General features: G+C 41.6%; 1 protein-coding gene across 1 annotated transcript in view; it reads right to left on the bottom strand.

The window, feature by feature from the left end:
* Positions 1–15,712: 15,712 nt before the first annotated feature.
* Positions 15,713–22,966, bottom strand: part of LOC149448912 (organic cation/carnitine transporter 2-like) — a 97,952-nt gene continuing 90,698 nt past the window's right edge. The window contains exon 10 of the mRNA XM_089694063.1: positions 15,713–21,832. Within this exon, the coding sequence (XP_089550189.1) occupies positions 21,754–21,832 (79 nt within the window). The 3' untranslated portion in view covers positions 15,713–21,753. The remainder of the gene's footprint in view (positions 21,833–22,966) is intronic.

Genomic DNA, 22,966 nt, shown 5'->3' with positions numbered 1-22,966 from the left:
AAACTTCAGATGAGCCTGTACATGTGCCTTCTTGAGGAAGGGGACCTTGCGGGCGCTGCATGATTTCAATCCATGGTGGCGTATTGTGTTACCAATGGTTTGTTTGGTGACTGTCGTCCCAGCTGCCTGGAGATCATTCACAAGCTCCTCCTGTGTAGTTCTGGGGTGATCCCTCACTTTTCCCATGATCATCCTTACCTTATTAGGTGAAATCTAGCATGTAGCTCCAGACCAAGGGCAAAGGATGGTTATTTTGTATTTCTTCCATTTGCAAATAATTGCTCCAACAGTTGTCTCCTTCTCACCAAGCATCTTGCTGATCGTCTTGTCCCTGATATCCTTTGGCAGCACTTTGGTCTTGCCTTTGGTGGTGCCCAAGAAAGAGATTCCGTGGACAGGTGTCTTTTATACACATAACGAGTTGTTGTTAGGAGCAACATCTTAACCACTTGCCCTCCAGAAGAATTAACCCCTTCCTGACCAGGCCATTTGTTACTGTTCGGCACTGCGCTATTTCAGCTGGTAATTGTGCGGTTGTGCAATGCTGTACCCAAATGAAATATATGTCCTTTTTTTTCCACATAAATAGAGCTTTCTTTTGGTGGTATTTGATCACCTCTGCAGTTTTCAATTTTTGCACTATTAAAAAAAAAAAAAAAAAAAAAAAAAAAAATCGCAAATTTTGGAAAAAAAATATATTTTCCACTTTTGGTTATAAAAAATATCCAATAACCTCAAAGTTAGTCATAAATTTAGGCTAAAATGTATTCTGCTACACATCTTTGGTAAAATAAAATCTCAATGCATGTATATTAATTGGTTTGTGTGAAAGTTACAGTGTCTACAAACTATGGTGTATATATATAGGAATTTACGTAGCTTTTACTTTCTGACTGCCTATCGCATTTCTTGAGGTGATAAAGTGCAAGGGCAGTACAACACCCCCCCCCCCCTCAAATGACCCCTTTTTTGGAAGGTAGACATCCCAAGGATTTTTCAGAGAGGCATGTTGAGTCCATGAAACATTTTACTTTTTGCCAGAAAGTTTTTTAATATGGCAATTTTTTTTTTTACACAGTTGTCACTTTAATGATATATTGCTCATGCATGCCATGGGTATATGTGGAATAACACCCCAAAACACATTCTCCTACTTCTTCTGAGTATGGGGATATCACATATGAGAGGCTTTTTGGCAGTCTAGCTATATACAAGCCCCCAAATCCAATGACCACCTCCAGGCTTTCAAAGGGCATATTTCCTCATTTTACAGATATAATTTTTGTCACAAGGTTTTGAAAAAGAAAAAAAAATATTTTTGTTTTCTTTCTTCGTTTTTCAAAAACATGTGGCAACAAATGAGATATGCAAAACACTCACCATGCCTCTTAGCAAATACCTTGAAGTGTCTATTTTCCAAATAGGGGTCATTTGGAGGGGTTTCTTCTACTACCCTGGCATTTCAGGGACAAAATTAGAAGCTTATGCCACACATCACACACTCTTGAAGACCAAGCCTTTTCTGATGCTTTTTGTTCACATGAAAAAAGTTTTTTTTCTCGAAAATTACTTTGAACCCCCAAACATTATAATTTTTTTTTAAAGCAGAGGCCCTAGAGAATAAAACAGCGGGTGTTGAAATTTTTTACGTCACACAGTATTTGCGCAGCAATTTTTCAAACGCAAATCTCTTGGGAAAAATACACTTTTTACAATTTTAATGCACAATAACACAAACTATTGCCCAATTGTTTGATAAAATATGATGTGTTGCTGAGTAAATAGATACCAAGCATGACATGCTTTAAAATGCAGCTTGCCTGTGCAATGGCAACAAAGTACATACATTTTTATTATCGATAGGCGACATTTTAAAAACCTATACAAGTCACCAAATTATATTTACACAGGAGGTGTCAGGAAACTGGCTATGACCAGAGACGTGTGGACTAACACAGGGAACACCAGGTTTCAGGAGTAATGAAAATACCATTTATTGTGAGACACAGTAACAATGCACAGTGCAAACAACAACTCAATAAAAACTCTACACCCAATACAAACACAAACAGCAACAAGAGTAGTCAGGCCAGCCAGGGTCATACACGGGAGATCAACCGTGGGAAGCAGGGGAAGCCGGGACACAGAGCAGGTAGCAGGTTTAGCAGGAAGCAGGTAACAGGGGCACAAGGAAAACACCAAGGCACTGATCGCAGGCCTGGTTGCGGTTTAAATACACCTCCTGCAATCAGCCTCAGGTGATAGCTTGTTTGCAGGAGGTGAGATCCTGGCTGCTGAACGGCACTCCCTGGTAGAAGCTGGTACTGCAGCCCACAGAGCAGGTGAGCCACAGCACCACCAGTGGTGAGCCCTTTCCTGACAGTACCCCCCCTTTAAGGAGCGGCCTCAGGACGCTCCAAACAGTCCTCAACGGGCAAAATGTTCCACCGCCCGGGCCAGGCAACTGGCTAGACATCCCACTGCCGGAGCCAAGCGACTGGCTGGGTTTCCCGCTGGCAGACCCATCTCCATGCATGAGAACACAGGAAGGCAGGCTGCAGGACAGAGGATCTCCAGAAGCAGGCTAGGAATCAGGTATCGACCAGCTTAGTTGGACATCAGGGGCTGGCAAATCAGGCTGGGCAGCGGGCACTGGGTCATCTGCCAGGACAGCGGGCACTGGGTCATCTGCCAGGACAGCGGGCACCGGGTCATCTGGCAGGATAGTGGGCACCAGGTCATCTGGCAGGACAGCGGGTACCGGGTCATCTGGCAGGATAGGATCATCAGGCTGGATAGCGGGCACCGGGTCATCAGGCACCGGGTCATCAGGCTGGACAGCAGGCACCGGGTCATCAGGCTGGATAGAGAGCACTGGGTCATCAGGCTGGGCAGCGGGCACCGGGTCATCAGGCTGGGCAGCGGGCACCGGGTCATCAGGCTGGGCAGCGGGCACCGGGTCATCAGGCTGGATAGAAAGCACCGGGTCATCAGGCTGGACAGCAGGCACCGGGTCATCAGGCTGGACAGCAGGCATCGGGTCATCAGGCTGGATAACAGGCATCAGGTCATCAGGCGGGATAACAGGCATCAGGTCATCAGGCGGGATAACAGGCATCAGGTCATCAGGCTGGATAACAGGCATCGGGTCATCAGGCGGGATAACAGAAGGTGGGTTCTCAGACACCAGGTTGGCCGATTTGGATATTGACTTCTCCATCAAGATCAATAACACAATCATCAGTCCCTTCCCTCATGCCAGGGTATTAGGTGTAATCCTAGACTCCCATCTGTCCTTTCAGCCCCAAATCCAATCACTTTCAAATCTTGTAGACTTCACCTCCGCAACATCTCCAAGATACGCCTGTTCCTAACCTCGGAAACCACTAAGCAACTTATCTACTCCCTTGTTATATCTCGCCTTGACTATTGTAACTCCCTCCTCATTGGCCTACCTCATCGCAGGCTATCCCCTCTTCAGTCTATCATGAATGCTGCTGCCAGAATCATCCACCTTACTAACCGTTCTGTATCTGCCAATCCCTCCACTGGCTTCCTGTTGCCCAACGGATAAAATTCAAAACACCAACAACATATAAAGCCATTTATAACTCTGCCCCAAATTACATCACCGATCTTGTCTCTAAATATCACCCAAACCGTACTCTCCGCTCCTCGCACGACCTCCTGCTCTCTAGCTCCCTTGTCTCCTCCTCCCATGTTTGTCTCCAGGACTTCTCCAGTGCTTCCCCCATCCTCTGGAACTCTCTACCCCAATTTATAAGACTATCGCCTACTCTGCTCACTTTTAGGTGATCTCTGAAAACCTATCTCTTCAGGGAAGCCTATCCTGCCCTCAGCAAATACTGGAATCTTCTACTCTTCCAACCAGTCCATCCCCCATAGTTACTACCTTTTGTACCACTAGCACCTCCCTCCTAGATTGTAAGCTCCAAAGAGCAGGGCCCTCAAATCCCTCTTGTATTGTTGCTGTATTGTCTCCCATTATATTGTAAAGTGCTGAGCAAACTGTTGGAGCTATATAAGTCCTGTATAATAATAATAATAATAATAGTTATTTTGATTTTTTAATTATTTTTTGCACTGTCCCTTTCTTTTTTTTTTTTTTTATCACTTTTAATGCTATCACAAGGAATGCAAATATCCCCTATAACTTCAATGGGTATTGTCATATATTCTTTGTTAAGAAATCTGGGGTCAATCAGACTCTAGATATCTCCTCTGCCCTTACATTATCTAATCAAACCAAGATCGGTGTGATCAGATGCTTTCCCAATTTACAAATGGCGCTGTTTATATCCTGCGAAACTGAAGTGATGAAATGCTCGTAGCTTCCGGACTCAGACTATAGAGATGATTGGAGCCATTCTGGTCTCTGATCAGCCAGAGGAACTGTTGGCTGCATTCTCGGATTTCCCTGTGGGACAGGAGAGCCCAAGAAAACTGTGGAAGGCAGCAGGAGGGGGGATGTCCCTTCCCACTGCTTGTAAAAACAATTCAGCAGCTAATCGGCCACTAGGATTGCTTTTCCATAAAAGCCGGCCATCAGCTGAAAAAACGATACCAGGATGATGCCTGTAACTGCATGCATTATCCCAGTATAACCACTCAAGTCCAGCGACGTACCAGTATATTGCTGGTCCATGTTGGGCATACTGTATGTATGGGAAACAACTTGATATACCTTCATGTTCAACATGTGTACTCGCTCAGAGGTTAGTGTCAATACTGCTTGTCAAACCTGCTCTTCAGTTCAATTGTGTCCTGGCATGGTAACCACCACGATTAGCTCCAGTCAGCCATTTTACTCCTTGTACCCTTCAGCGGCTGCAACAAGATCCACGTTGACTGTCTCTGGCTCCTTGTCTAGGGTGCCTGCATTCTGAACAGAGATATATTGAATGAGCCCCCACATGAAGGGGGAGCTGCTTGATAGCCTAGGTTCTCTGTTCTTTACCTTGACTTTGTAGGCAACCTCAGCCCTGCCAAGACCCAGGTCTATTGCAATGGTACCCCTTACTATAAGCAGTAAGTCCTTGTAAAGCAGCTTATCTAAAGAGACAGTTCTTTTCCCTACTTTTTCTGCAGGATAGTGTTGGGGCCAAGTCTTTATGGTCATGCACATACAGTAAATACAGTCCCAGTGAAGTCTAAATTCAGTGGAAAGGCTGCTAGCCAAATGTCCATTCCCTAAGTGCTCAGTCTCTACAGGTAAAAGGCAGCAATGTCCTCTCACCAGTCCCAGCAATACAGCTGCAATGGTCATGCAGTTCAAACGCCCTGTGGATCTGCCTGCAATGGCTCCAGTCCTCAGTCCACAAGTTTACAACACTCCAGTCTTATTTGTGTTAAAGACATATAGTGATTTAATAAAAAAAAAAAGTTTAACCACATAGATATAAGATTTATTACATCAAATTAATGTGTTAATATCTTATCAACTTTATTAAATATGTATCTATTTATAATTATATATGTGCTTTTGGGGCAGCCATATTGGCCCATTACATACGCAGGCTCTGCTTCTTGTTTTGAAGTGCTGCACAGCATTGTTTTCCTGCTAATTCTTACAATGCAAGTCTATGAGACAGCCAACTAATTAAGAACATATTTTTCTCTATGGAACCACTTTATTTCAAAAGGTGCTATGTAAGAAATGGACGCATTATAGACCTCCTTTTAGTAACTAAACTACAAATCTTTTCATTTATTACAAAAACAAAACTTGAAAACAAAATCGTGTAAAAGTTTTATAACCCAACTCACGACAGAATTAACTTTACAAATTTAAAGCAAGCAAACATTTTGCTTTCTCAAGAGGACCTCACTATCATGCAGACATACAGTTGTGTTCAAAATAATAGCAGTGTGTTGAAAAAAGTGAATAAAGCTCAAAATCCTTCTAATAGCTTTTATTTCCATACACACAAATGCATTGGGAACACTACACATTCTATTCCAAATCAAAACACGAAGAAAAATATATCAAATTTGTGTTGTTCCTCTAAAAAAATTGTAGAAAAGTGAATATTAGACTGTTCAAAAAAATAGCAATGTTTGTATTCTTCTTTACAAACTCAAACATTCACTATATAAACTGAAAAATGTTTGAAGATTTTGCTTTCCTTTGAATCACTTAATTAATATTTAGTTGTATGACCACTGTTTCTGAGAACTGCTGTACATCTGTGTTGCATGGAGTCAACCAACTTCTGGCACCTGTGAACAGGTATTCCAGCCCAGGGTGATTGGACTTCATTCCACAGTTCTTCTCTATTTCTTGGTTTTGCCTCAAACTGCATTTTTGATGTCACCCCACAAGTATTCTATTGGATTAAGATCCGGGGATTGGGCTGGCCACTCCATAACATCAATCTTGTTGGTCTGGAACCAAGATGTTGCACGTTTACTGGTGTGTTTGGGGTCGTTATCTTGTTGGAACACCCATTTCAAGGGCATTTCCTCTTCAGCATAAGGCAGCATGATCTCTTCAAGTATTCAAACTGATCCATGATCCCTGGTATGCGATAAATAGGCCCAACACCGTAGTATGAGAAACATCTCCATATCATGATGCTTGCGCAACCATGCTTCACTGTTTTCACAGTGTACTGTGGCTTGAATTCAGTGTTTGGGGGTCGTCTGACAAACTGTCTCCGGCCACTAGACCCAAAAAGAACAATCTTACTTTCATCAGTCTACAAAATGTTGCGCCATTTCTCTTTAAGCCAGTCAATGTGCTCTTTGGCAATTTGTAACCTCTTCGGCACACGTCTTTTTTTTAACACTGGGACATTGCGGGGGCTTCTTGCAGATAGCTTGGCTTCACATAGGCGTCTTCTAATTGTAACAGTACTCACAGGTAACTTTAGACCTTCTTTGATCTTCCTGGAGCTGATTTTTGGCTGAGTCCTTGCCATTTTGGCTATTCTTCTATCCATTTGAATCTTAGTTTTTCGCTTTCTTCCATGTCTTTCAGGTTTTGGTTGCCATTCTAAAGCATTTGCGATCATTTTAGCTGAGCAGCCTATCATTTTCTGCACTTCTTTATATGTTTTCAACACTCCAATCAACTTTTTAATCAAGGTACACGGTTCTTCTGAACAATGTCTGGAACTACCCATTTTCCTCAGAATTTCAGAGAGAAATGCACTGTACCCAGCATGTACAACATTTGCTGCCTTCCTTCCTTAAATAAGGGGAATAATTGCCACCTGTTTTTCAAATAATGAATGACCACAGTAATAGAACTCAACACTATTATTTTGAACATGCCCCTTTCAATTAGTGATTCAATTACACAGAATCAGCAGCATGCATGTCATGACTGTTGGGTCTGTTGGATTTCTATTACTCTACTACACCTGCTAGTAAATTATTTGCCATGTAGAAATATCATTTCTATCAAAAACAGTGATTGATCAGGTTAGTGATGTCTGACTGCTATTATTTTGAACACAACTGTATGTCTAAGTCCTGCAAATCATCTGGCTTATATGGTGGAGGAAGTGCAGCTCCTGCTGTACTTCCTGACTACCCTGGCGGTAAGTGATGCAGGTCTCTTAGACCCTAAAGCAATGTAGTCTCATCTCCAGCCATTTCTACTCCTTAACATTCACAAAATACATGGGTTCTGGCTCCATTCTGTCAGGTAATAAATGGAAATCTCTAAAATGGAACACAGACAGCAAAAAAGACAGAAATTTAACTATTCAACCATTCCTTATTTTGCTAAAAAATAAAAAAGTTATAGCTTTCAATACTCTTTAAGTAATCAATTGATGGTTTGTGCATTATCTGAAAGTTGACTCATATACAGAACAGGTTAATATTATGTAAGTAGGAAATTCCTTACAAACATCTAAGAACCAAAGATGAACGTCAACACTTATCATTAACTTTGAAGTTATACAAAAACTATAATTACCTTTATTTTATGACAGAGGACTTTGTTCTATAATGCATTTTAATCCATTTTTAGGGAGCCTAAGTTGTTCAGATAAACAGAATGTTCCTATACAGCTTTGTTGCTGAATTGAGTTCTGCCAGTACAAAGATCAGATTCTTCTTATATCCTGATATGACCATCATAAATATAACACTAGCAAATAATATTTATTTTCCATTCTGAAAAACAGGAATTCTTCAACAGGTAGGTTATACTGCTGCCTATAGGAGGTTGAGCTACTGGCAAACAATAAATGTTTAAGCCAGCCCCCATAAAACTTTGCATCTAATGGTCATGCCTTTTTATAATGCTAGTCTTTTTAATTTTCTTTGCTAACTTCAATCAACGTACACTGTAGATTTTTTTTATCGATAATTTTAGTCTAGACTTCAAAATCCATGCGTTAGCTAGCCTCTACACTAGTGTTTCTCAACCGGGGTTATGCAGAACCCTAGGGTTCTGTGAGAAATCCACATGGGTTCTGTTGCAATATACCCATAAATCACAAGCAGCTGACAGGTGGATCTCATCCCCAAACTCTCCTGTCATTTCCGCCAGCATGCAGAGGGGCACAGAGAAGCAACGAGTAAATCTACTGTTCTCCGCTGAACTCTCCTCCCCCCTGTCCATTCTTGTATGTGACATCACATGGGATGGAAGAGAGAGGAGTGCTAGTGGGGAACAGTGCACCAGCACAGGAATCATGGCAGCTTCCCTGCACTGCTCTGTATGAGAAGGAAACCACTATATTACTATAATGTGCCACTGCAATGCTGTCCCCTGTAATGCACTCATCCCATGTGATGTGACGATACAATGCTGCCATATGTAATGTGCCCTGCTGCCCTCACCTAAAGCAATGTACCTTGCTGTTGCCCCCATGAAATGTGCTCTGTTGACATCATGTAATGTGCCCTGCTGCAGCCCAATGTAATGTGCTTTCCTGCTGACACCATGTAATGTGCCCTACAATGTAAACATATAACTTATAATAAAGTGCAAATCAATAATGTGTGTCAGTGTGTCAAACAATATTTGTCACTATGCGTGCATAGAATGCATGAAAGTAAAAAAAAGTCAACCTTTACAACCACTTTAACCACCTCCCGCCCTCCATATAGTCCAATGACGGGCGCAAGGTGGTTCTCCCGTTCTGGGAGGACGTCATGTGACGTCCTCCTATTCTCACTGCACACGCGCGGCCCCGGGAGCGCGCGACGATTGGCGGTGCGCTGTGTGCCTTGGACATAGCGGATCACCGATCTACGGAAAGAGCCGAAGATGTCGGCTCGGTCATGTGATCAGCTGTGTCCAATCACAGCTGATGACATGTAAACAGGGAAATGCTGGTTATCGGCATTTCTCTCCTCACAAGCTGTCACGCTGACAGCTCAAGAGGAGAGGAGAGCCGGTAATCGGCATTCCGCGGAGGGGACATGTGCACTGATGATCAGTGTGCCCTGATGATCAGTGTGGTCCCAGAAGTGCCACCTGTCAATGTCCATCAGTGCCAGCTGTCAGTGCTGAACAGTGCCACGTGCCATTGCCCATCAGTGCCACATCAATGCCACATATCAGTGCCCATCTGAGCTGCCTTCAGTGTCACCCGTCAGTGCCACCTATCAATGCCAATCAGTGCCACCTATCAGTGCCAGTCAGTGCCGCCTGTCAGTGCCTCCTAACAGTGCCCGTCAGTGCCGCCTAACAGTGCCGCCTGTCAATGCCCATCAGTGCCTCCTCATCAGTGCCACCTATCAGTGTCCATCAGTGCAGCCTATCAGTGCCCATCACTGCAGCCTCATTAGCGCAGATCAGTGAAGGAGAAAAATCACTTATTTACAAAATTTTACAACAAAAACTAAGAAAAAACTTTTTTTTTTTAAATTTTCAGTGGTTTTTGGCTTGTTTAAGAAATAAAAAATGAATATCAAGTGCAGCTGAAAAGAATGACCATTTTATTGAAATGTAAAACATAAAAGGATTGCACCTCACCATAAAATCCCATTGTTGAAGTTCATAAAAGGACACAGGAACAGCAGAATTCAGGAACTTTGTGTGCCTTGATTAACAAGAAAGTGAGTACAAAAATCCTGTTATCTTAAGAGTGTAACTGATTTATTTTAGTTTTACATATTGTGGAGAATAAGGAAAACACCGGTCGGGTTTTCATCGCTGTCTGTGTTCCCATTAGGGAGATTTTCACTGAAAGTGAAAGAAAATGCCAAATTTTTAGTGGCCACCAGAACAGCAAATCTTCTAGCTGGTTCACTAGTTTTGGTTGCTACCAAGAATTTACTCTCACTATGGGACAGGAAGTGAAGAGAAATATCCACAACGGGACACAGGTGGCATAAAAAATGCCAGGGGTTATAGCTCTCCCTTACTATATCCAAAATGAAAAAAAAAATAAAAAGTTTTGCCTTAAGTTCTACTTTAATTATTCACCAGGGGACACAGGAACAATGTAATTCAGGAACACTGGGGCTTCTGAAAGTAGTTGAACTGAGGGATTGCAACACAACCACACAATGCCAACAGCCCAAGAAAAAAACAACAGTGAAACCACCACCGTGGCGCTTGCAGTTTTAAAAGATATCCCCTGGCCTGTCCCACACTACTGGATGCGACAGAAAAAGTCACAGCCAGTGTTTCTGGATTACATATGGGACCAGAACGCATTCAGCACATTAGGCATTTTGATTTTAAATTTCTCTCAGCTGGGTAGATAGTGGATGCTAGGGGCAAGACTCATCCAGCTTTTCGCCCTCCCGGTCAGCATACCTTCTAAGGATACTTCAGAAACAAGGTGACACCAGTGAGTAGTGCTCCTACTCTGTAAAGTACCCTGCAGCCAATGTGTTGCATTGCCTAAGTGAGTGCCTAATGCAGAATACATATAGTGCTAACAGCAATATTACAGGTCGGCTCCACATCTTCATTCAGGAGGGGTCTAGGTACAGTCTACTAAAGCTCAACAAACCCATCTAGAAAGCTGCCAAGTGGAAGCCACAGTGGCTGTAAGTATCTTGAAAACATGACAGAAGAATCAGGATGCAAATAGCAAAGAGAAAATAAAATGAACATTTTCTTCTTTCAAACGAGAAGGTGTATGTATACTTAAAGCGGAGTTCCAGCTGAAAAAAAAAAGCCAGCTACAAAAACTGTAGCTGCTGACTTTTTAAATACAGCCACTTACCTATCCCTTGATCCAGCGGTGTCCTCACCACCGCTGGTTTCACCGGTCGTCTTCTCTCTCTGGTGCCAGCATCTTTAGTGTGGGCACCTAGCTGTGACAGCTTGTGGCTTCACTGTCGGGTGCCCACTGCGCATGTGCAAGAAGCGATGCGTTTTGTGAATGGCCCTGTAGTCTTCTGGGACCTGTCACGTGTCCCAGAAGACTACAGGGAGGGAGGGAGGACAACTTCTGCTTCCGATCGCCCCCTCCGCTCCTCAAAGGTGCCAATCCTTGGTAGGAGTGAGAGGGGTTAACAAGGGCTGCCATTACAGCTTTGCTTGCCGGTGTCCAATCATCTGAAGGTAGCTTCATAACCCAATAATCCAAGAATAGGATCTTGTACAATAAAAAAATGTGTATTTAAACTAATGCAGGCTATAGACGGTTCGTTTATCGGCCGATTTTTCATCCGAAAGAATAATCGGCCAATTTTCGCACTGTTAGTGGGGCAATGGCATCGGCCGATTTTCGGGGTTCCTCCTCATTTCTTTTATCGGTCATGCTAGAAAATTTGTGAAAAATGGGCGATTTTCGCAATCATTGTTGGCAACAGAACGACCGTTTTTTTGTTTCTTTTTTTGGATGAAAAATCGTCCAATAAACGAACTGTCTATGGCTTGCATAAGGATAAGCAGCTTGCCTGGAGTCCTGCCATGAATTTCAGCTTTGCCCCTCCTTGTATAAACCATGTACATTGCACATATACAGTTTGGAATCAATATTTTCATTAAAAAAATAAAAATAAATAATATATATATATATATATATATATATATACACACACACACATACAGTTGCAAGAAAAAGTATGTGAACCCCTTGGGATTACGTGGAGTTTTGCATGAATTGGGCATAAAATGTGCTCTGAACGTCATCTAAGTCACAACAATAGAAGAACACAGTCTGCTGAACATAATACTACACAAACATTAGATGTTGCCATGGTTTAATTGCACATAACATGTAAACATTCACAGTGCAGGGAGGAAAAAGTATGTGAACCTTTGGACTTAACTGATTGACCCTCCTTTGGCAGCAATAACCTCAACCAAACGTTTCCTGTAGCTGCAGATCAGACCTGCACAACGATCTGGAGTAATTTTGGACCACTCCTCTTCACAAAACTGTTTCAGTGTAGCAATATTCTTGGGATATCTGGTGTGAATCGCTCTCTTAAGGTCATGCCACAGCATTTCAATCGGGTTGAGGTCAGGACTCTGACTGGGCCACTCCAGAAGGCGTATTCTGTGCTGTTGCAGCCATTGTTTTGTTGAATTACTTGTATGCTTTGGGTCATTGTCCTGTTACATCACCCATCCTCTGCGGAGCTTCAGTTGGCGGACAGATGGTCGTACATTTTCCTGCAAAATGTCTTGATAAACTCTGGAATTCATTTTCCCATCAATGACAACAATCCGTCCAGGCCCTGAGGCAGCAAAGCAGCCCCAAACCATGATGCTCTCTCAGCCATGTTTTACAGTGGGGATGAGGTTTTGATGTTGGTGTGCTGTGCCTTTTTTTCTCCACACATAGTGTTGTGTGTTCTTCCCAAACAACTCAATCTTGGTTTCATCTGTCCACAGTATATTTTGCCAGTAGTGCTGTGGAACATCCAGGTGCTCTTTTGCAAACTTCAAATGTGCTGCAATATTCTTTTTGGACAGCAATGGCTTCCTCCGTGGTGTCCTCCCATGTACTCCATTCTTGTTTAATGTTTTCCTTATTGTAGATGTGTCAACAAAAATGTTAGCATGTGCCAGAGATTTCTGTAGGTCTTTAGCTGACACTCTGGGATTCTTCTTTACCTCATGCAGCATTCTGCGCTGTGCTCTTGCAGTCATTTTTACAGGACGACCACGCCTAGGGAGAGTAGCAACAGTGCTAAACTTTCTCCATTTGTAGACAGTCTGTCTTACCGTGGACACGTGAACATCAAGGCTTTTGGAGACACTTTTGTAACCCTTTCCAGCTTCATGCAAGTCAACAATTCTTGATCGTAGGTCTTCTGAGAGCTGTTTTCTGCGAGGCATGGTTCACATCAGACAGTGCTTCTTGAAACCAGTAAACCCAAAACAGGTGTGTGTTTTTTAAGGGCAGGACAGCTGTCAGCAACACATCCAATATCATCACACTGATTGGAGTCAAGGTTGGCTCACTCTGTTATGATCCGCCAGGTGGTGCCCCTGGCTGCCCACTTGACAGACCTACCCAAAGCGTGGAGTCTAAGTACCGGTCTGTGCTTTCACCAGGGCCCCTGATGGTGGGGATGGACTTGAAACAGACCGGGACCAGGTCACGACCTCCGAGCAGGCCCACCAGTGGCAGGGGGAACCTCCGGGGATGTATTGGTACCGGGAGAGCCAGATGTGAGGAGGACGGCAGGACCTAGCAGGATAGATCACGAGCAGGGGTCCCGTGGGGTTGGCGAGGTACAGAATCGGCAGGCGGAGAATCGTCAGGTCACACGCAGGGTCAGCAGGATAAGTCAGTCCGTAGAGAGGTCAAAACAAGCCAGGGGTCAGGATAGGAGAAGGCAGAGTAGTCAGGACAATCCGGGTCAACACAGGAGTAGGCAGCGTAGTCAGGGTCAATCAGGGTCAAAAACACAGGTACAGGACTCAGGAACTCAGATAGACCTTGCGGCGATTACTGACAGTGCAGGGCATCTTTAAATATTGCGCCCTGCACTGTCATTGGCCGCCCGAGGCGCGCCCGCGGGTCCCACTGCGTCCCGACGTGAGCCGTCGCCAGCGCGCATGCGCCGGCCGGCAGGACGCCGCGATCCCTGACACACTCCTGGCTCCAATTAGCTCTGGGAGAAGTCATTAAGCTAGGGCCTCACATACTTTTTCCTCCCTGCACTGTGAATGTTTACATGTTATGTGCAATGAAACCATGGCAACATCTAATGTTTGTGTAGTATTAGATGACGTTCAGAGCACATTTTATGCCCAATTCATGCAAAGCTCCACGTAATCCCAAGGGGTTCACATACTTTTTCTTGCAACTGTATGTATGTATATATATATATATATATATATATATATATATATATATATTTTTTTTTTTTTTTTATGTAAGCAAATAGCCCCCCTTCCCCTTTCCACAAAATTGACAATTCTTTGTTCTGAAAGGAATATCATTTATTAGATTTTTTCCATTAAAAAATCTGCTACATGGCTGTAGTAGTTAAACTTTTAAAAAGTAGGTATAGAACATATATTTTGCATTGATGTGCTTACATACAATCTTCAAGTATTAAAAAAAGTGCTACAGAACATTAAAAATAAATACAAAGCAAATCAGTGGAAATTGCAGGCCTAAAAATCACTTTTAGTGATTTACAAACATAAATGGCAATTACTATGTGTATACATAACTGTACAAGATGATTTAGACTTAAAGTCTAGCTAAAACAATAAAAAAAAAAAAGTCTTTGCCGTGAGAAACTGGAGGAAAATAATTTAACTGATCAAAAACTGATCTTAAAGTACAACTAAAGGCAAACTGTTTTTTGAGTTTTGGATAGAGTGATGAGGTATTACAACATTTGCAGTTTTTACTGCTGTCTGTGCCCGTTAGGGAGGTTCATCCTCTCTATGTGTCCATTTACCGTTATCATTGAACGTGAAAAGTAAAAGAAAATCCCACATTTTGGGTTGTCCCTAAAAATTAACAGAGGGGAAAACCACCAAATGGGGACAATAGTTCTGGTGACATGCCGCCCCCCCAGGGATTTCCTTTAATTTACTGTTTTGGCTACGGGACAGGAAGTGAAGGGAAATCTCCCCAATGGGATACAGATGGACAAAAAGAATGAAAAGGGTTATAATCCTCCCTTACTCTATCCAAAAAAAAAGTTATGCCTATAATTCCACTTGAAAACAACATCACACCCATTATTTCTCTACTGTGATGAACCAGTTAGAGATAATTCTGAGTTAGTGTGGCCTAATTTCTAAACACCTTGTCATTATTGTTCCAGAGCTGGAAACAGTTGTCTACTTTTCCTTTCACATTTCAGCCTTATAGAAAACCGGACCTATTTTGTATAGAATATGTGGACTAAAATAGATTCTCGGTTCACACGTTTTGTGACTAAAAACCATTAACTTTTTTCTTTCTGTGGAAATAAACAGACCTGTATATAAAAGGATGTATGTCCATGTACACTCCTGCTCGCTCGTAGACCTATATTGTGGTTCAGTCTGGATCTGTCTGAAAACAGATGGATCCAGACTGAAGACCTGTGTGAAAGAGCCTTCCTTTGTCAGGAGGTGTAGTTTTACACATATGCATTATAAACAGGTGAACATTAGTGTTCAGGAAAAATGCGTTTTGACTAATTGCTCCATCAGCCTGGGGGGTGCAGGGAAAGAGAAGGATTTCTATAGACATACAAATGTTCCCTGATCTGTACATTATTTGCGAGATGGAGTGAATATGTCCTTAAAAAAATGATTACATTCTAAGAACTGGATTCAAATAAGAGACAAACGAAAGGCAAGCTCCTTCATTATAATATATTTGGCAAGACAGGAAAATCTCCTAGAAAGAAGCAGTTTGAGAAGTAAAAGAATGAATGCCTAGGCATGAACTGATCCCAAGTATTCTTTTGACTGAAGGAAAAGTGTATATGTTAGGCCGTTCCTGAATGTTGGACTTCATCTGGAATTATGGAAAAACCCCGCACACTGTGTTCTATAAGGTCCCCTAGATATAAATTTTAATACATCAAAAGAAATGTATTGTTTTTAAGGATGGTTTAGTTTGGAACAATGCCAACAAACTGCACAAATTATTTCAGGAACAAAAAGTAAAAGCGTACCTGTAATGAGGTTAATAAACCAAGAGCACGCTGAAACTCAGGCCACTATTACACACCTACCCTCCCCATGCCTCATTTTCAGGATATTAGTGTGATGGGCAGCTGATAGTAGTATGCTTTGGGAAACAGTGCGCTTAAAGTGGTTCTAAAGGTATGATATTTTTTACCTTGATGCATTTCCTGCATTAAAGTAAAAAATGCCTCAGTAGTTGTATTAACCCCCCCCCCAAATACTTAAAGTGGAGTTCCACTCACCTGTCAAAAAAATAAAAGTCAGTAGCTACAAAAACTGTAGCTGCTGACTTTTAAAAAACAGCCACTTACCTGTCCCTCGGTCCCGTGGTGTGTCCCCCGCAGCCCGTTTCACGGGCCGTCATGGATTCCAGAAGGCCGGCATCTTCAGTGTGGGCACCCGGCTGTGATAGCTTGCGGCTAAACAGCTGGGTACCCACTGAGCATGCGCGAGTAGCGCTGCGCTTCATGAATGGTCCTGTAGTCTTCTGAGACCTGTTACGTGTCCCAAAAGTCTACAGGAAGGGAGGGAGGACATTTTCCGTTTCCAATCGCCTCAGCGATCACACCAGAAATGGGAGCAGATACCTGCCAAATTCAGGTACCCACTCACCCCCCCACCCCCCAAAGGTGCCAATCCTTAATGGGGAGCAGTCTTTAAAGGGGAACTTCCCCTTTCGGGTGGAGCTCCGCTTTAAGCCTTTTTCTTGATCCAGTTCTGTGGCCATTGGCAGCGGTCCTCTCCCCTCTCCCAGGACATAGAGACAGCAGGAACCATTGGCTCCTGCTGCTGTCAATCAAATCCTTAGAGCAGAGAGTGGGGCTGAGCCTGTAATGTCTATGGCCACACACAGCCAGCTCAGGAGTGCGCCCGCATAACTGGCTCCTTACCAGAGGCACTCATAGAAGAGGAGTGAAGAGAGCCGGTGGGGGACCCCATTGCACAAAGGAGGCAAGTATAACTTGTTTATTATTTTAGGAGAAAAACTAGCCTTTATAACCACTTTAAGTGCCACCTTTCTAGCTGAAGTCAGTATTTGTATAATAAAGCTCTGCAGGTATAAGTGCTCCTTAGGTGCTCTAATAGAAAGGCTAAGTGAAGGCCTCCACAATGTGATATATTAGCATCGCCACAGGTTTACTTCAACATTTTTAGCACCACAATTTCATTGAATTATGCAATATTCATGCTGGACAGTTAATATATTGTACATATATACAACAAAGTAAAAAACACACATGCCGAATATTTACATTACACTTGGAAAAACAGATAATACATAAAATAAAGAAAAAACAATTTGTATATTAAAATTGTTATTGGTTCTGCCAAACATAAGCTTTAATATAAGTTATAATTAACATTCTTTATGCTGCCAAGTTCATAAATTAAATTAGGAAAAATGTTTTGCTGTACTTCTCAAGGTTAATGAAGGAAGATTCTAAAAGGAATTCTTACAGCAAAGTGCACATTACAAACTAATACCTCCTTCAAAGCAAACTCTTTTTAATTATGAGCTGCAATTGCTGCGCTTTCATGCTGATCTAATGGTTTTAATACTCGGTCAATGATCCTGAAGAACTATGCCACATTACGCACCATACAGTAGAGCAAGATCTTCTGTCTCCTCTTTTATCCAAACAGTATATTTAATACATAAGAAGATATCTATTGTATGTATACATTTCCTAGGCCAAATATAAGACAACATGAAATCACATATTCTGAAAACCTTTACCTACAGTTTCAATATTGTTTTCATATAAAAAGAAAAGGAATCCATTTAAAATTAGGTAGTATTAATTATGGGAAATGTAATATGACAATAAATTAAAATAAAATATTATGTGAAATAAGTTCTGCAATATTGTCCAGTGCAGTCAGAAAATCCACGTGTACTACTCACAAAGTTTATTTAAAGCTGAAATATGGGCAAAACAAATAATGAAGAGAGATGTGTATTCTTGCTTGGGCGCAGTGTGATTTGTATGCACATTTTATATGCGGTTTTACACTTCCATCACATTGGGTGCAAGTTCGCGTGCGATTTGCAAATTGTTTGGCAAGTCACACCCTACTGTCCGCTATTAGAGAGGTCATATCGGTGCGGTTCTGACTTGGTCAGAGCCACACCGATTTCTAAAGTAGTGCATGCACTACTTTTGTTGTGATTTGCATAGACATCTGTGTCAGATGTCTTGCAAATTGCAACTGAAATTGCAGGTCACCCAATTTTGAAATCGTGCGACTTCACTGTAGGTTGCATTATTTCAAAATCGGCTTTGATGTGACTGAGGGCTAAGGGGTGTTCCCACTGACTTCTATTAACCCCTTGACGCTGATCGCACGCAATATGCGGCCTCTCGGCGTCTAGGCCTTGACGCCGAGCAGCCGCATATTTGCGTGCAATTAGAAAATACATATGTGCTGAGAGCGTACGCCCTGCGTGCTCCCAGCACATATGTCCGCAACTCCCGGAAAGGTCCCCAATCTCCCCTTTTCCGATCATGTGACAGCGAATCACGGCGGTCACATGACCCTAAAACCCCGCCCCACCTCCCGGCTTCTGAAACTCTTAAAGGGCTGGGAGGCGCCGGCACGAAGAGGTTAAGCTGTGAGGTTTCTGAAAGCGCATCAAAGATACAGCTTACAGGACTCTGATGCATCTTCATAAAAATGCGCGGTCTAAATAGAAGTCAATGGGAGTGCATCTAAAACCGCACTGGTGTGAACCCAGTCTCAGGCAAATGTTTAGGGCAGTATGCACCCAGGGATGAATGCCTGGAACACAGACTTCTTGCGTTATGGGTATTCATCTCTGTGTGCATACATCTCTAAAAATTAGTACCGCTAAGGGCACCCATCCTGCCCCAACAGCCGTCAGACTCTCACCGAGTTTGACAGGTTGCCAGCAGCAGAGCTGAACGGGACACCTGTGACCTTCACCTGCTACATGTTGGAGTCCTATACACCGGGGCTTACTTGAATCTTGGGGTCCTTTGTGTATTTCTTCTGGATCAATGCATTAATAACCTGTTGACATTTCACCTCCTTTTATAATATGGTGTCCAGTGCTTAAAGTGAAACTAAACAGGTCCCTAGGTTCCCATGCCTTTCTTGTCCTCAGGAAAAGTTCTGAGGGAGGAATTTCTAGTACTTGTGGAAGAGATGGCACCAGTATGCACTATGCAAAGAAGGCAAGCCAGCGGAAGCAGGATGATGCATGGGCAATGTTGTGCTGGGAAACCTTGGATCCTGCCATTCATGTGGATGTTACTTTGGAGTTCATGGCTTGATGGGTCAGGGATGTTTTGGCTGCAAAATGGAGAACCTACTCAATAGAAGTTGGGTGGTGATAATGTTATGGCTTATTGGTGTGTATGTATACACACAGAGTGTATGTATAAATAAATTATATATATATATATTTATTACACACGCATACACACACACACACACACACACTTCATTACGTTAAAAATACAAATTCCTACATGCTTATAAAACAAGTATTTCCTCCTCTTCTCTGCCACGCTACAAAGCGTTCTCAGGCAGTGGTTTATGCTAGTTCTACCAAGAGTGCCAAGTTATTATCATGTACAGCAAGACTGGAGGTGCCATATTCTTGCTGACTCAAATGGCAAATACTGCAAAAAGTTGAAAATATCATTATGCAAAAATATTTGATCTTATAAGTACTACATAAGCTCCTCATAGATAATTAAGGGAAATGTGTTCTGTCCCCAACAATATATAAATATATATTTATTACATAAATATTTTACTCAAAGTCTAAACATTTTTCACCATCTAGAAACCACCTGTCTTCACTATACTAAACCCTGATAAACAGACTAATGTTATTTGTTAATAGGTGAAAATCTTATTTTAATATCCAGTTTTTATTAAACTTTTAGGGTAAGAAGTGATTGTATAATTTAAATAGGATTTAGAAAAATGTGGTGTGATCAACACTTTGTTACACTAGTACAGATGGTATAAAGGCTTCACTAACTAACTGCATTCTCTTAACTAGAAAGTGAATAGGTTAATATAAATTATACATTTCTTGTAATTCAATATCCAGTGCAAACAGTAATGTCCTGAAACGCTGTTGTCACGTTGCTACTTTTTTATTATGTCACTACTCTCTGTATTCCAAGTGTCTTTTATTAAAATAATAAAAAATTCTTTTTTTGCAGTGTGTTTGCACTAGAAGAGATGCAACATCACAAGTGGCGTCACAATACTTCCTTCTCGTATGATGGCTTTGACAGAGCTGAAACACCCCTTTGCATGCCTCTCCCTGCAGCAGTAGATCACTTCCATTGTAGTCTATGATTGCTCTGTTCTGCACAGATGAATGAGGGACTCGGTCAGTTCTGGTGAGATCTAATTCAGATTAATCCCCAGGTTCCAACAATCATGTTGGACTATCTGGAGAACTCTGCTGTGTACTGCACAAGTGTCAAATGCTCATGTACTGTAAGTGAACACAATGCCATTTAGATTTTTAGCAAGCACAAACCAGTGAAAAAGATGTCACCATGCTAATGTGTCCTTCCCAATCCAACTTGATCTTATCTTAACAAAATGCTAACCATTTAACAAAGCCAATTTTTTTTGGGTGTTGCAATGTACCACTGAAAAGGGAATAAAGCTCTCCTAAAGTAAAAGGCAAATGTTTACTTTGGTTTTTACCAGTCCGTTGCATTATATATGATGTGATATTTTAATCAGCAAACTCTTTTTTTATGTTAAGATAAATATCTGCAGATATGCCAAAAATATGGAAAAAAAGAGTCAGGAAAAAAGTATTTTCACATTTTTCATCATTTCTTTTGAATAAAAGGAAATAAAATATATACATCTAAAACTGCTGTCAAATTAAAGTTCTATTTGTCTCCAAAAAAAGTTATACAATGCAGTAGACTACACATGCTTAAAGGTATAAGGTGTAGAACCAAGACATTTCTGAATGAAGAAAATACTCTTTAGGGATTTAGGGTAAAAAAGACCCTGGGACTCGTGTTTATGCCAGATGGTTTAACTGGTTTAATTGGTCAACCAGTTTCCTTACAGATCGAGCACTGCTTGAAATCACCAGTACAAGCTGTCCAATCAGTTACAAACACAGAAATCAAACATCCAGGTGGATGCTTATTCCTGCTAAAAATCCCAGATACCCACACTGAAACCAGTGTAACGATAAGTTATTGGCGTGTACAAACCCCACCACACATAATAATGATAAAATAAAAATACTTTCCAACACAATGAAAATGTAGCTATTGAAATACATTCATTGTACATTCATCAGTTTCAGTCATCTCCTGTTAATTACATAAATTATGTTGCTCATGGTTGACTGTGTGGACCTACTTTTTCAAGTTCCAATAGGAACACAATAGTCATTACTGAACTTATCATCGAAGTATAACTACTGATAGCTTAGCCCCTAGCAGCTTTTCATTTATATTCTTAATGCCAAGATAGGCAAATAAATAACAGGTCCAAATCTTGACTTTTATAATGGACTTATGAAAACAATCCAATCCATGAACCTTCTGGAAGAGTTGAAGGCACTGTCAGTAGCATTGGCTTCTTACAGTTTTTGGATAACAGTCAACAGAAAGCTGTGCAGATCCATACAGAAACTCATCAAATAAATAATCCCATACATGTAGTAAGGAAGACTGATTATAGTCTTATAATGCAGTGTTCGAAAGGACTTTCATATTCCCATTATGCTGCTTTGAAATAGGAATTCCTCTTTTGTACTTAAACCTGAAAATTAAAAAGAAAAAATATTTTGTTGACAAACATGATGTTGTACCTTTTGTCAATATTCCACAGTATTTATTGCCTATCTCATAAAACTGCACTGAATTGTAAAGCGGCTTTGCCCTAAAGAAAAGTTAACATTTTGTACACACACACAGTATATCTTTAAGCAGCTCAAGATCACATACTCACTGTTCTAAAAGAGAACTTATTAAGACCCCGTTCACACTATTGCAATTTCTCCCTTGTCACTTGCCTTTGTGCTCCAAAGCACAGCAATGGAAACCCTGTTATTCTCTATGGTGCTCATTCACATCAGTGCAACATGGTGCAGTGTGATTTTTGACAAGGTACAGGTGCTTCTTTTAGTACTGCTTTGTTTGTTTTTCCATCTATAATCGTCAATGGTAGAGCATGAAAACTGCAAATACATGAATTTTTAGCAGGGTTTTGTGTTTAATAACCAGTCTCCTTAAGAGAAGAACACACGGAGCATGAAATCATGCACAAAAACACGATGGAAAAAAGGCAATGAAAAATGCATGATTATACAGCAGCATTAGTGTGAACCTAGGCTTAATTAACATATTGTAGAGCTAAGATTTGTCTGTTTTACTTCCTTGGATACCTTGTAGAGGAGCAAGTTTTTACATTCATCTTCGTAAACTGGCTTCGGTCAGTACCATTCTGACTGTTGAACTATAGACATTGGTGTTTTTTGCCTGTTCCCAACTTTTGAATCACGGCATATCTATGCCAATCAGAAGCGGAGGACAGATTATTGGGACACCGCTGAGCTTTTAATCTAGAGAGTATAATGAATATTTAAAGTGGTAGTAAACTCAGTACTGAATAATCCTGTTAAATGCAGATTTGCACTACAATCCACATTACGATCTAACCAGATATATCACAGCACCATTAGAGTGTCCTTACTTTGCATCTGATGTTTTACATCTTCCAAATGCTTCTGATGCTGGTGCCATCTTTAGGAAAACCTCCTGATACCAATCCCACCTACTTTTACCCATCAATCATCCCCGCTAGCTGTCAAAAACCTGAACAGCAGTTGCATGTAAAAGGAAGTGCTGTTTGGCTGACAATTTTCCACCTGGCTCTTTACTTTTCAATCCAAGG

Source organism: Staurois parvus, unplaced genomic scaffold (assembly GCF_062004578.1).
Source record: "Staurois parvus isolate SC_StPar_1 unplaced genomic scaffold, SC_StPar_1.0 ptg000648l, whole genome shotgun sequence".
Lineage (NCBI taxonomy): Eukaryota > Metazoa > Chordata > Amphibia > Anura > Ranidae > Staurois > Staurois parvus.
Note: the sequence above shows the minus strand (reverse complement) of the source record. Positions and strands in the feature narration are given on the sequence as shown.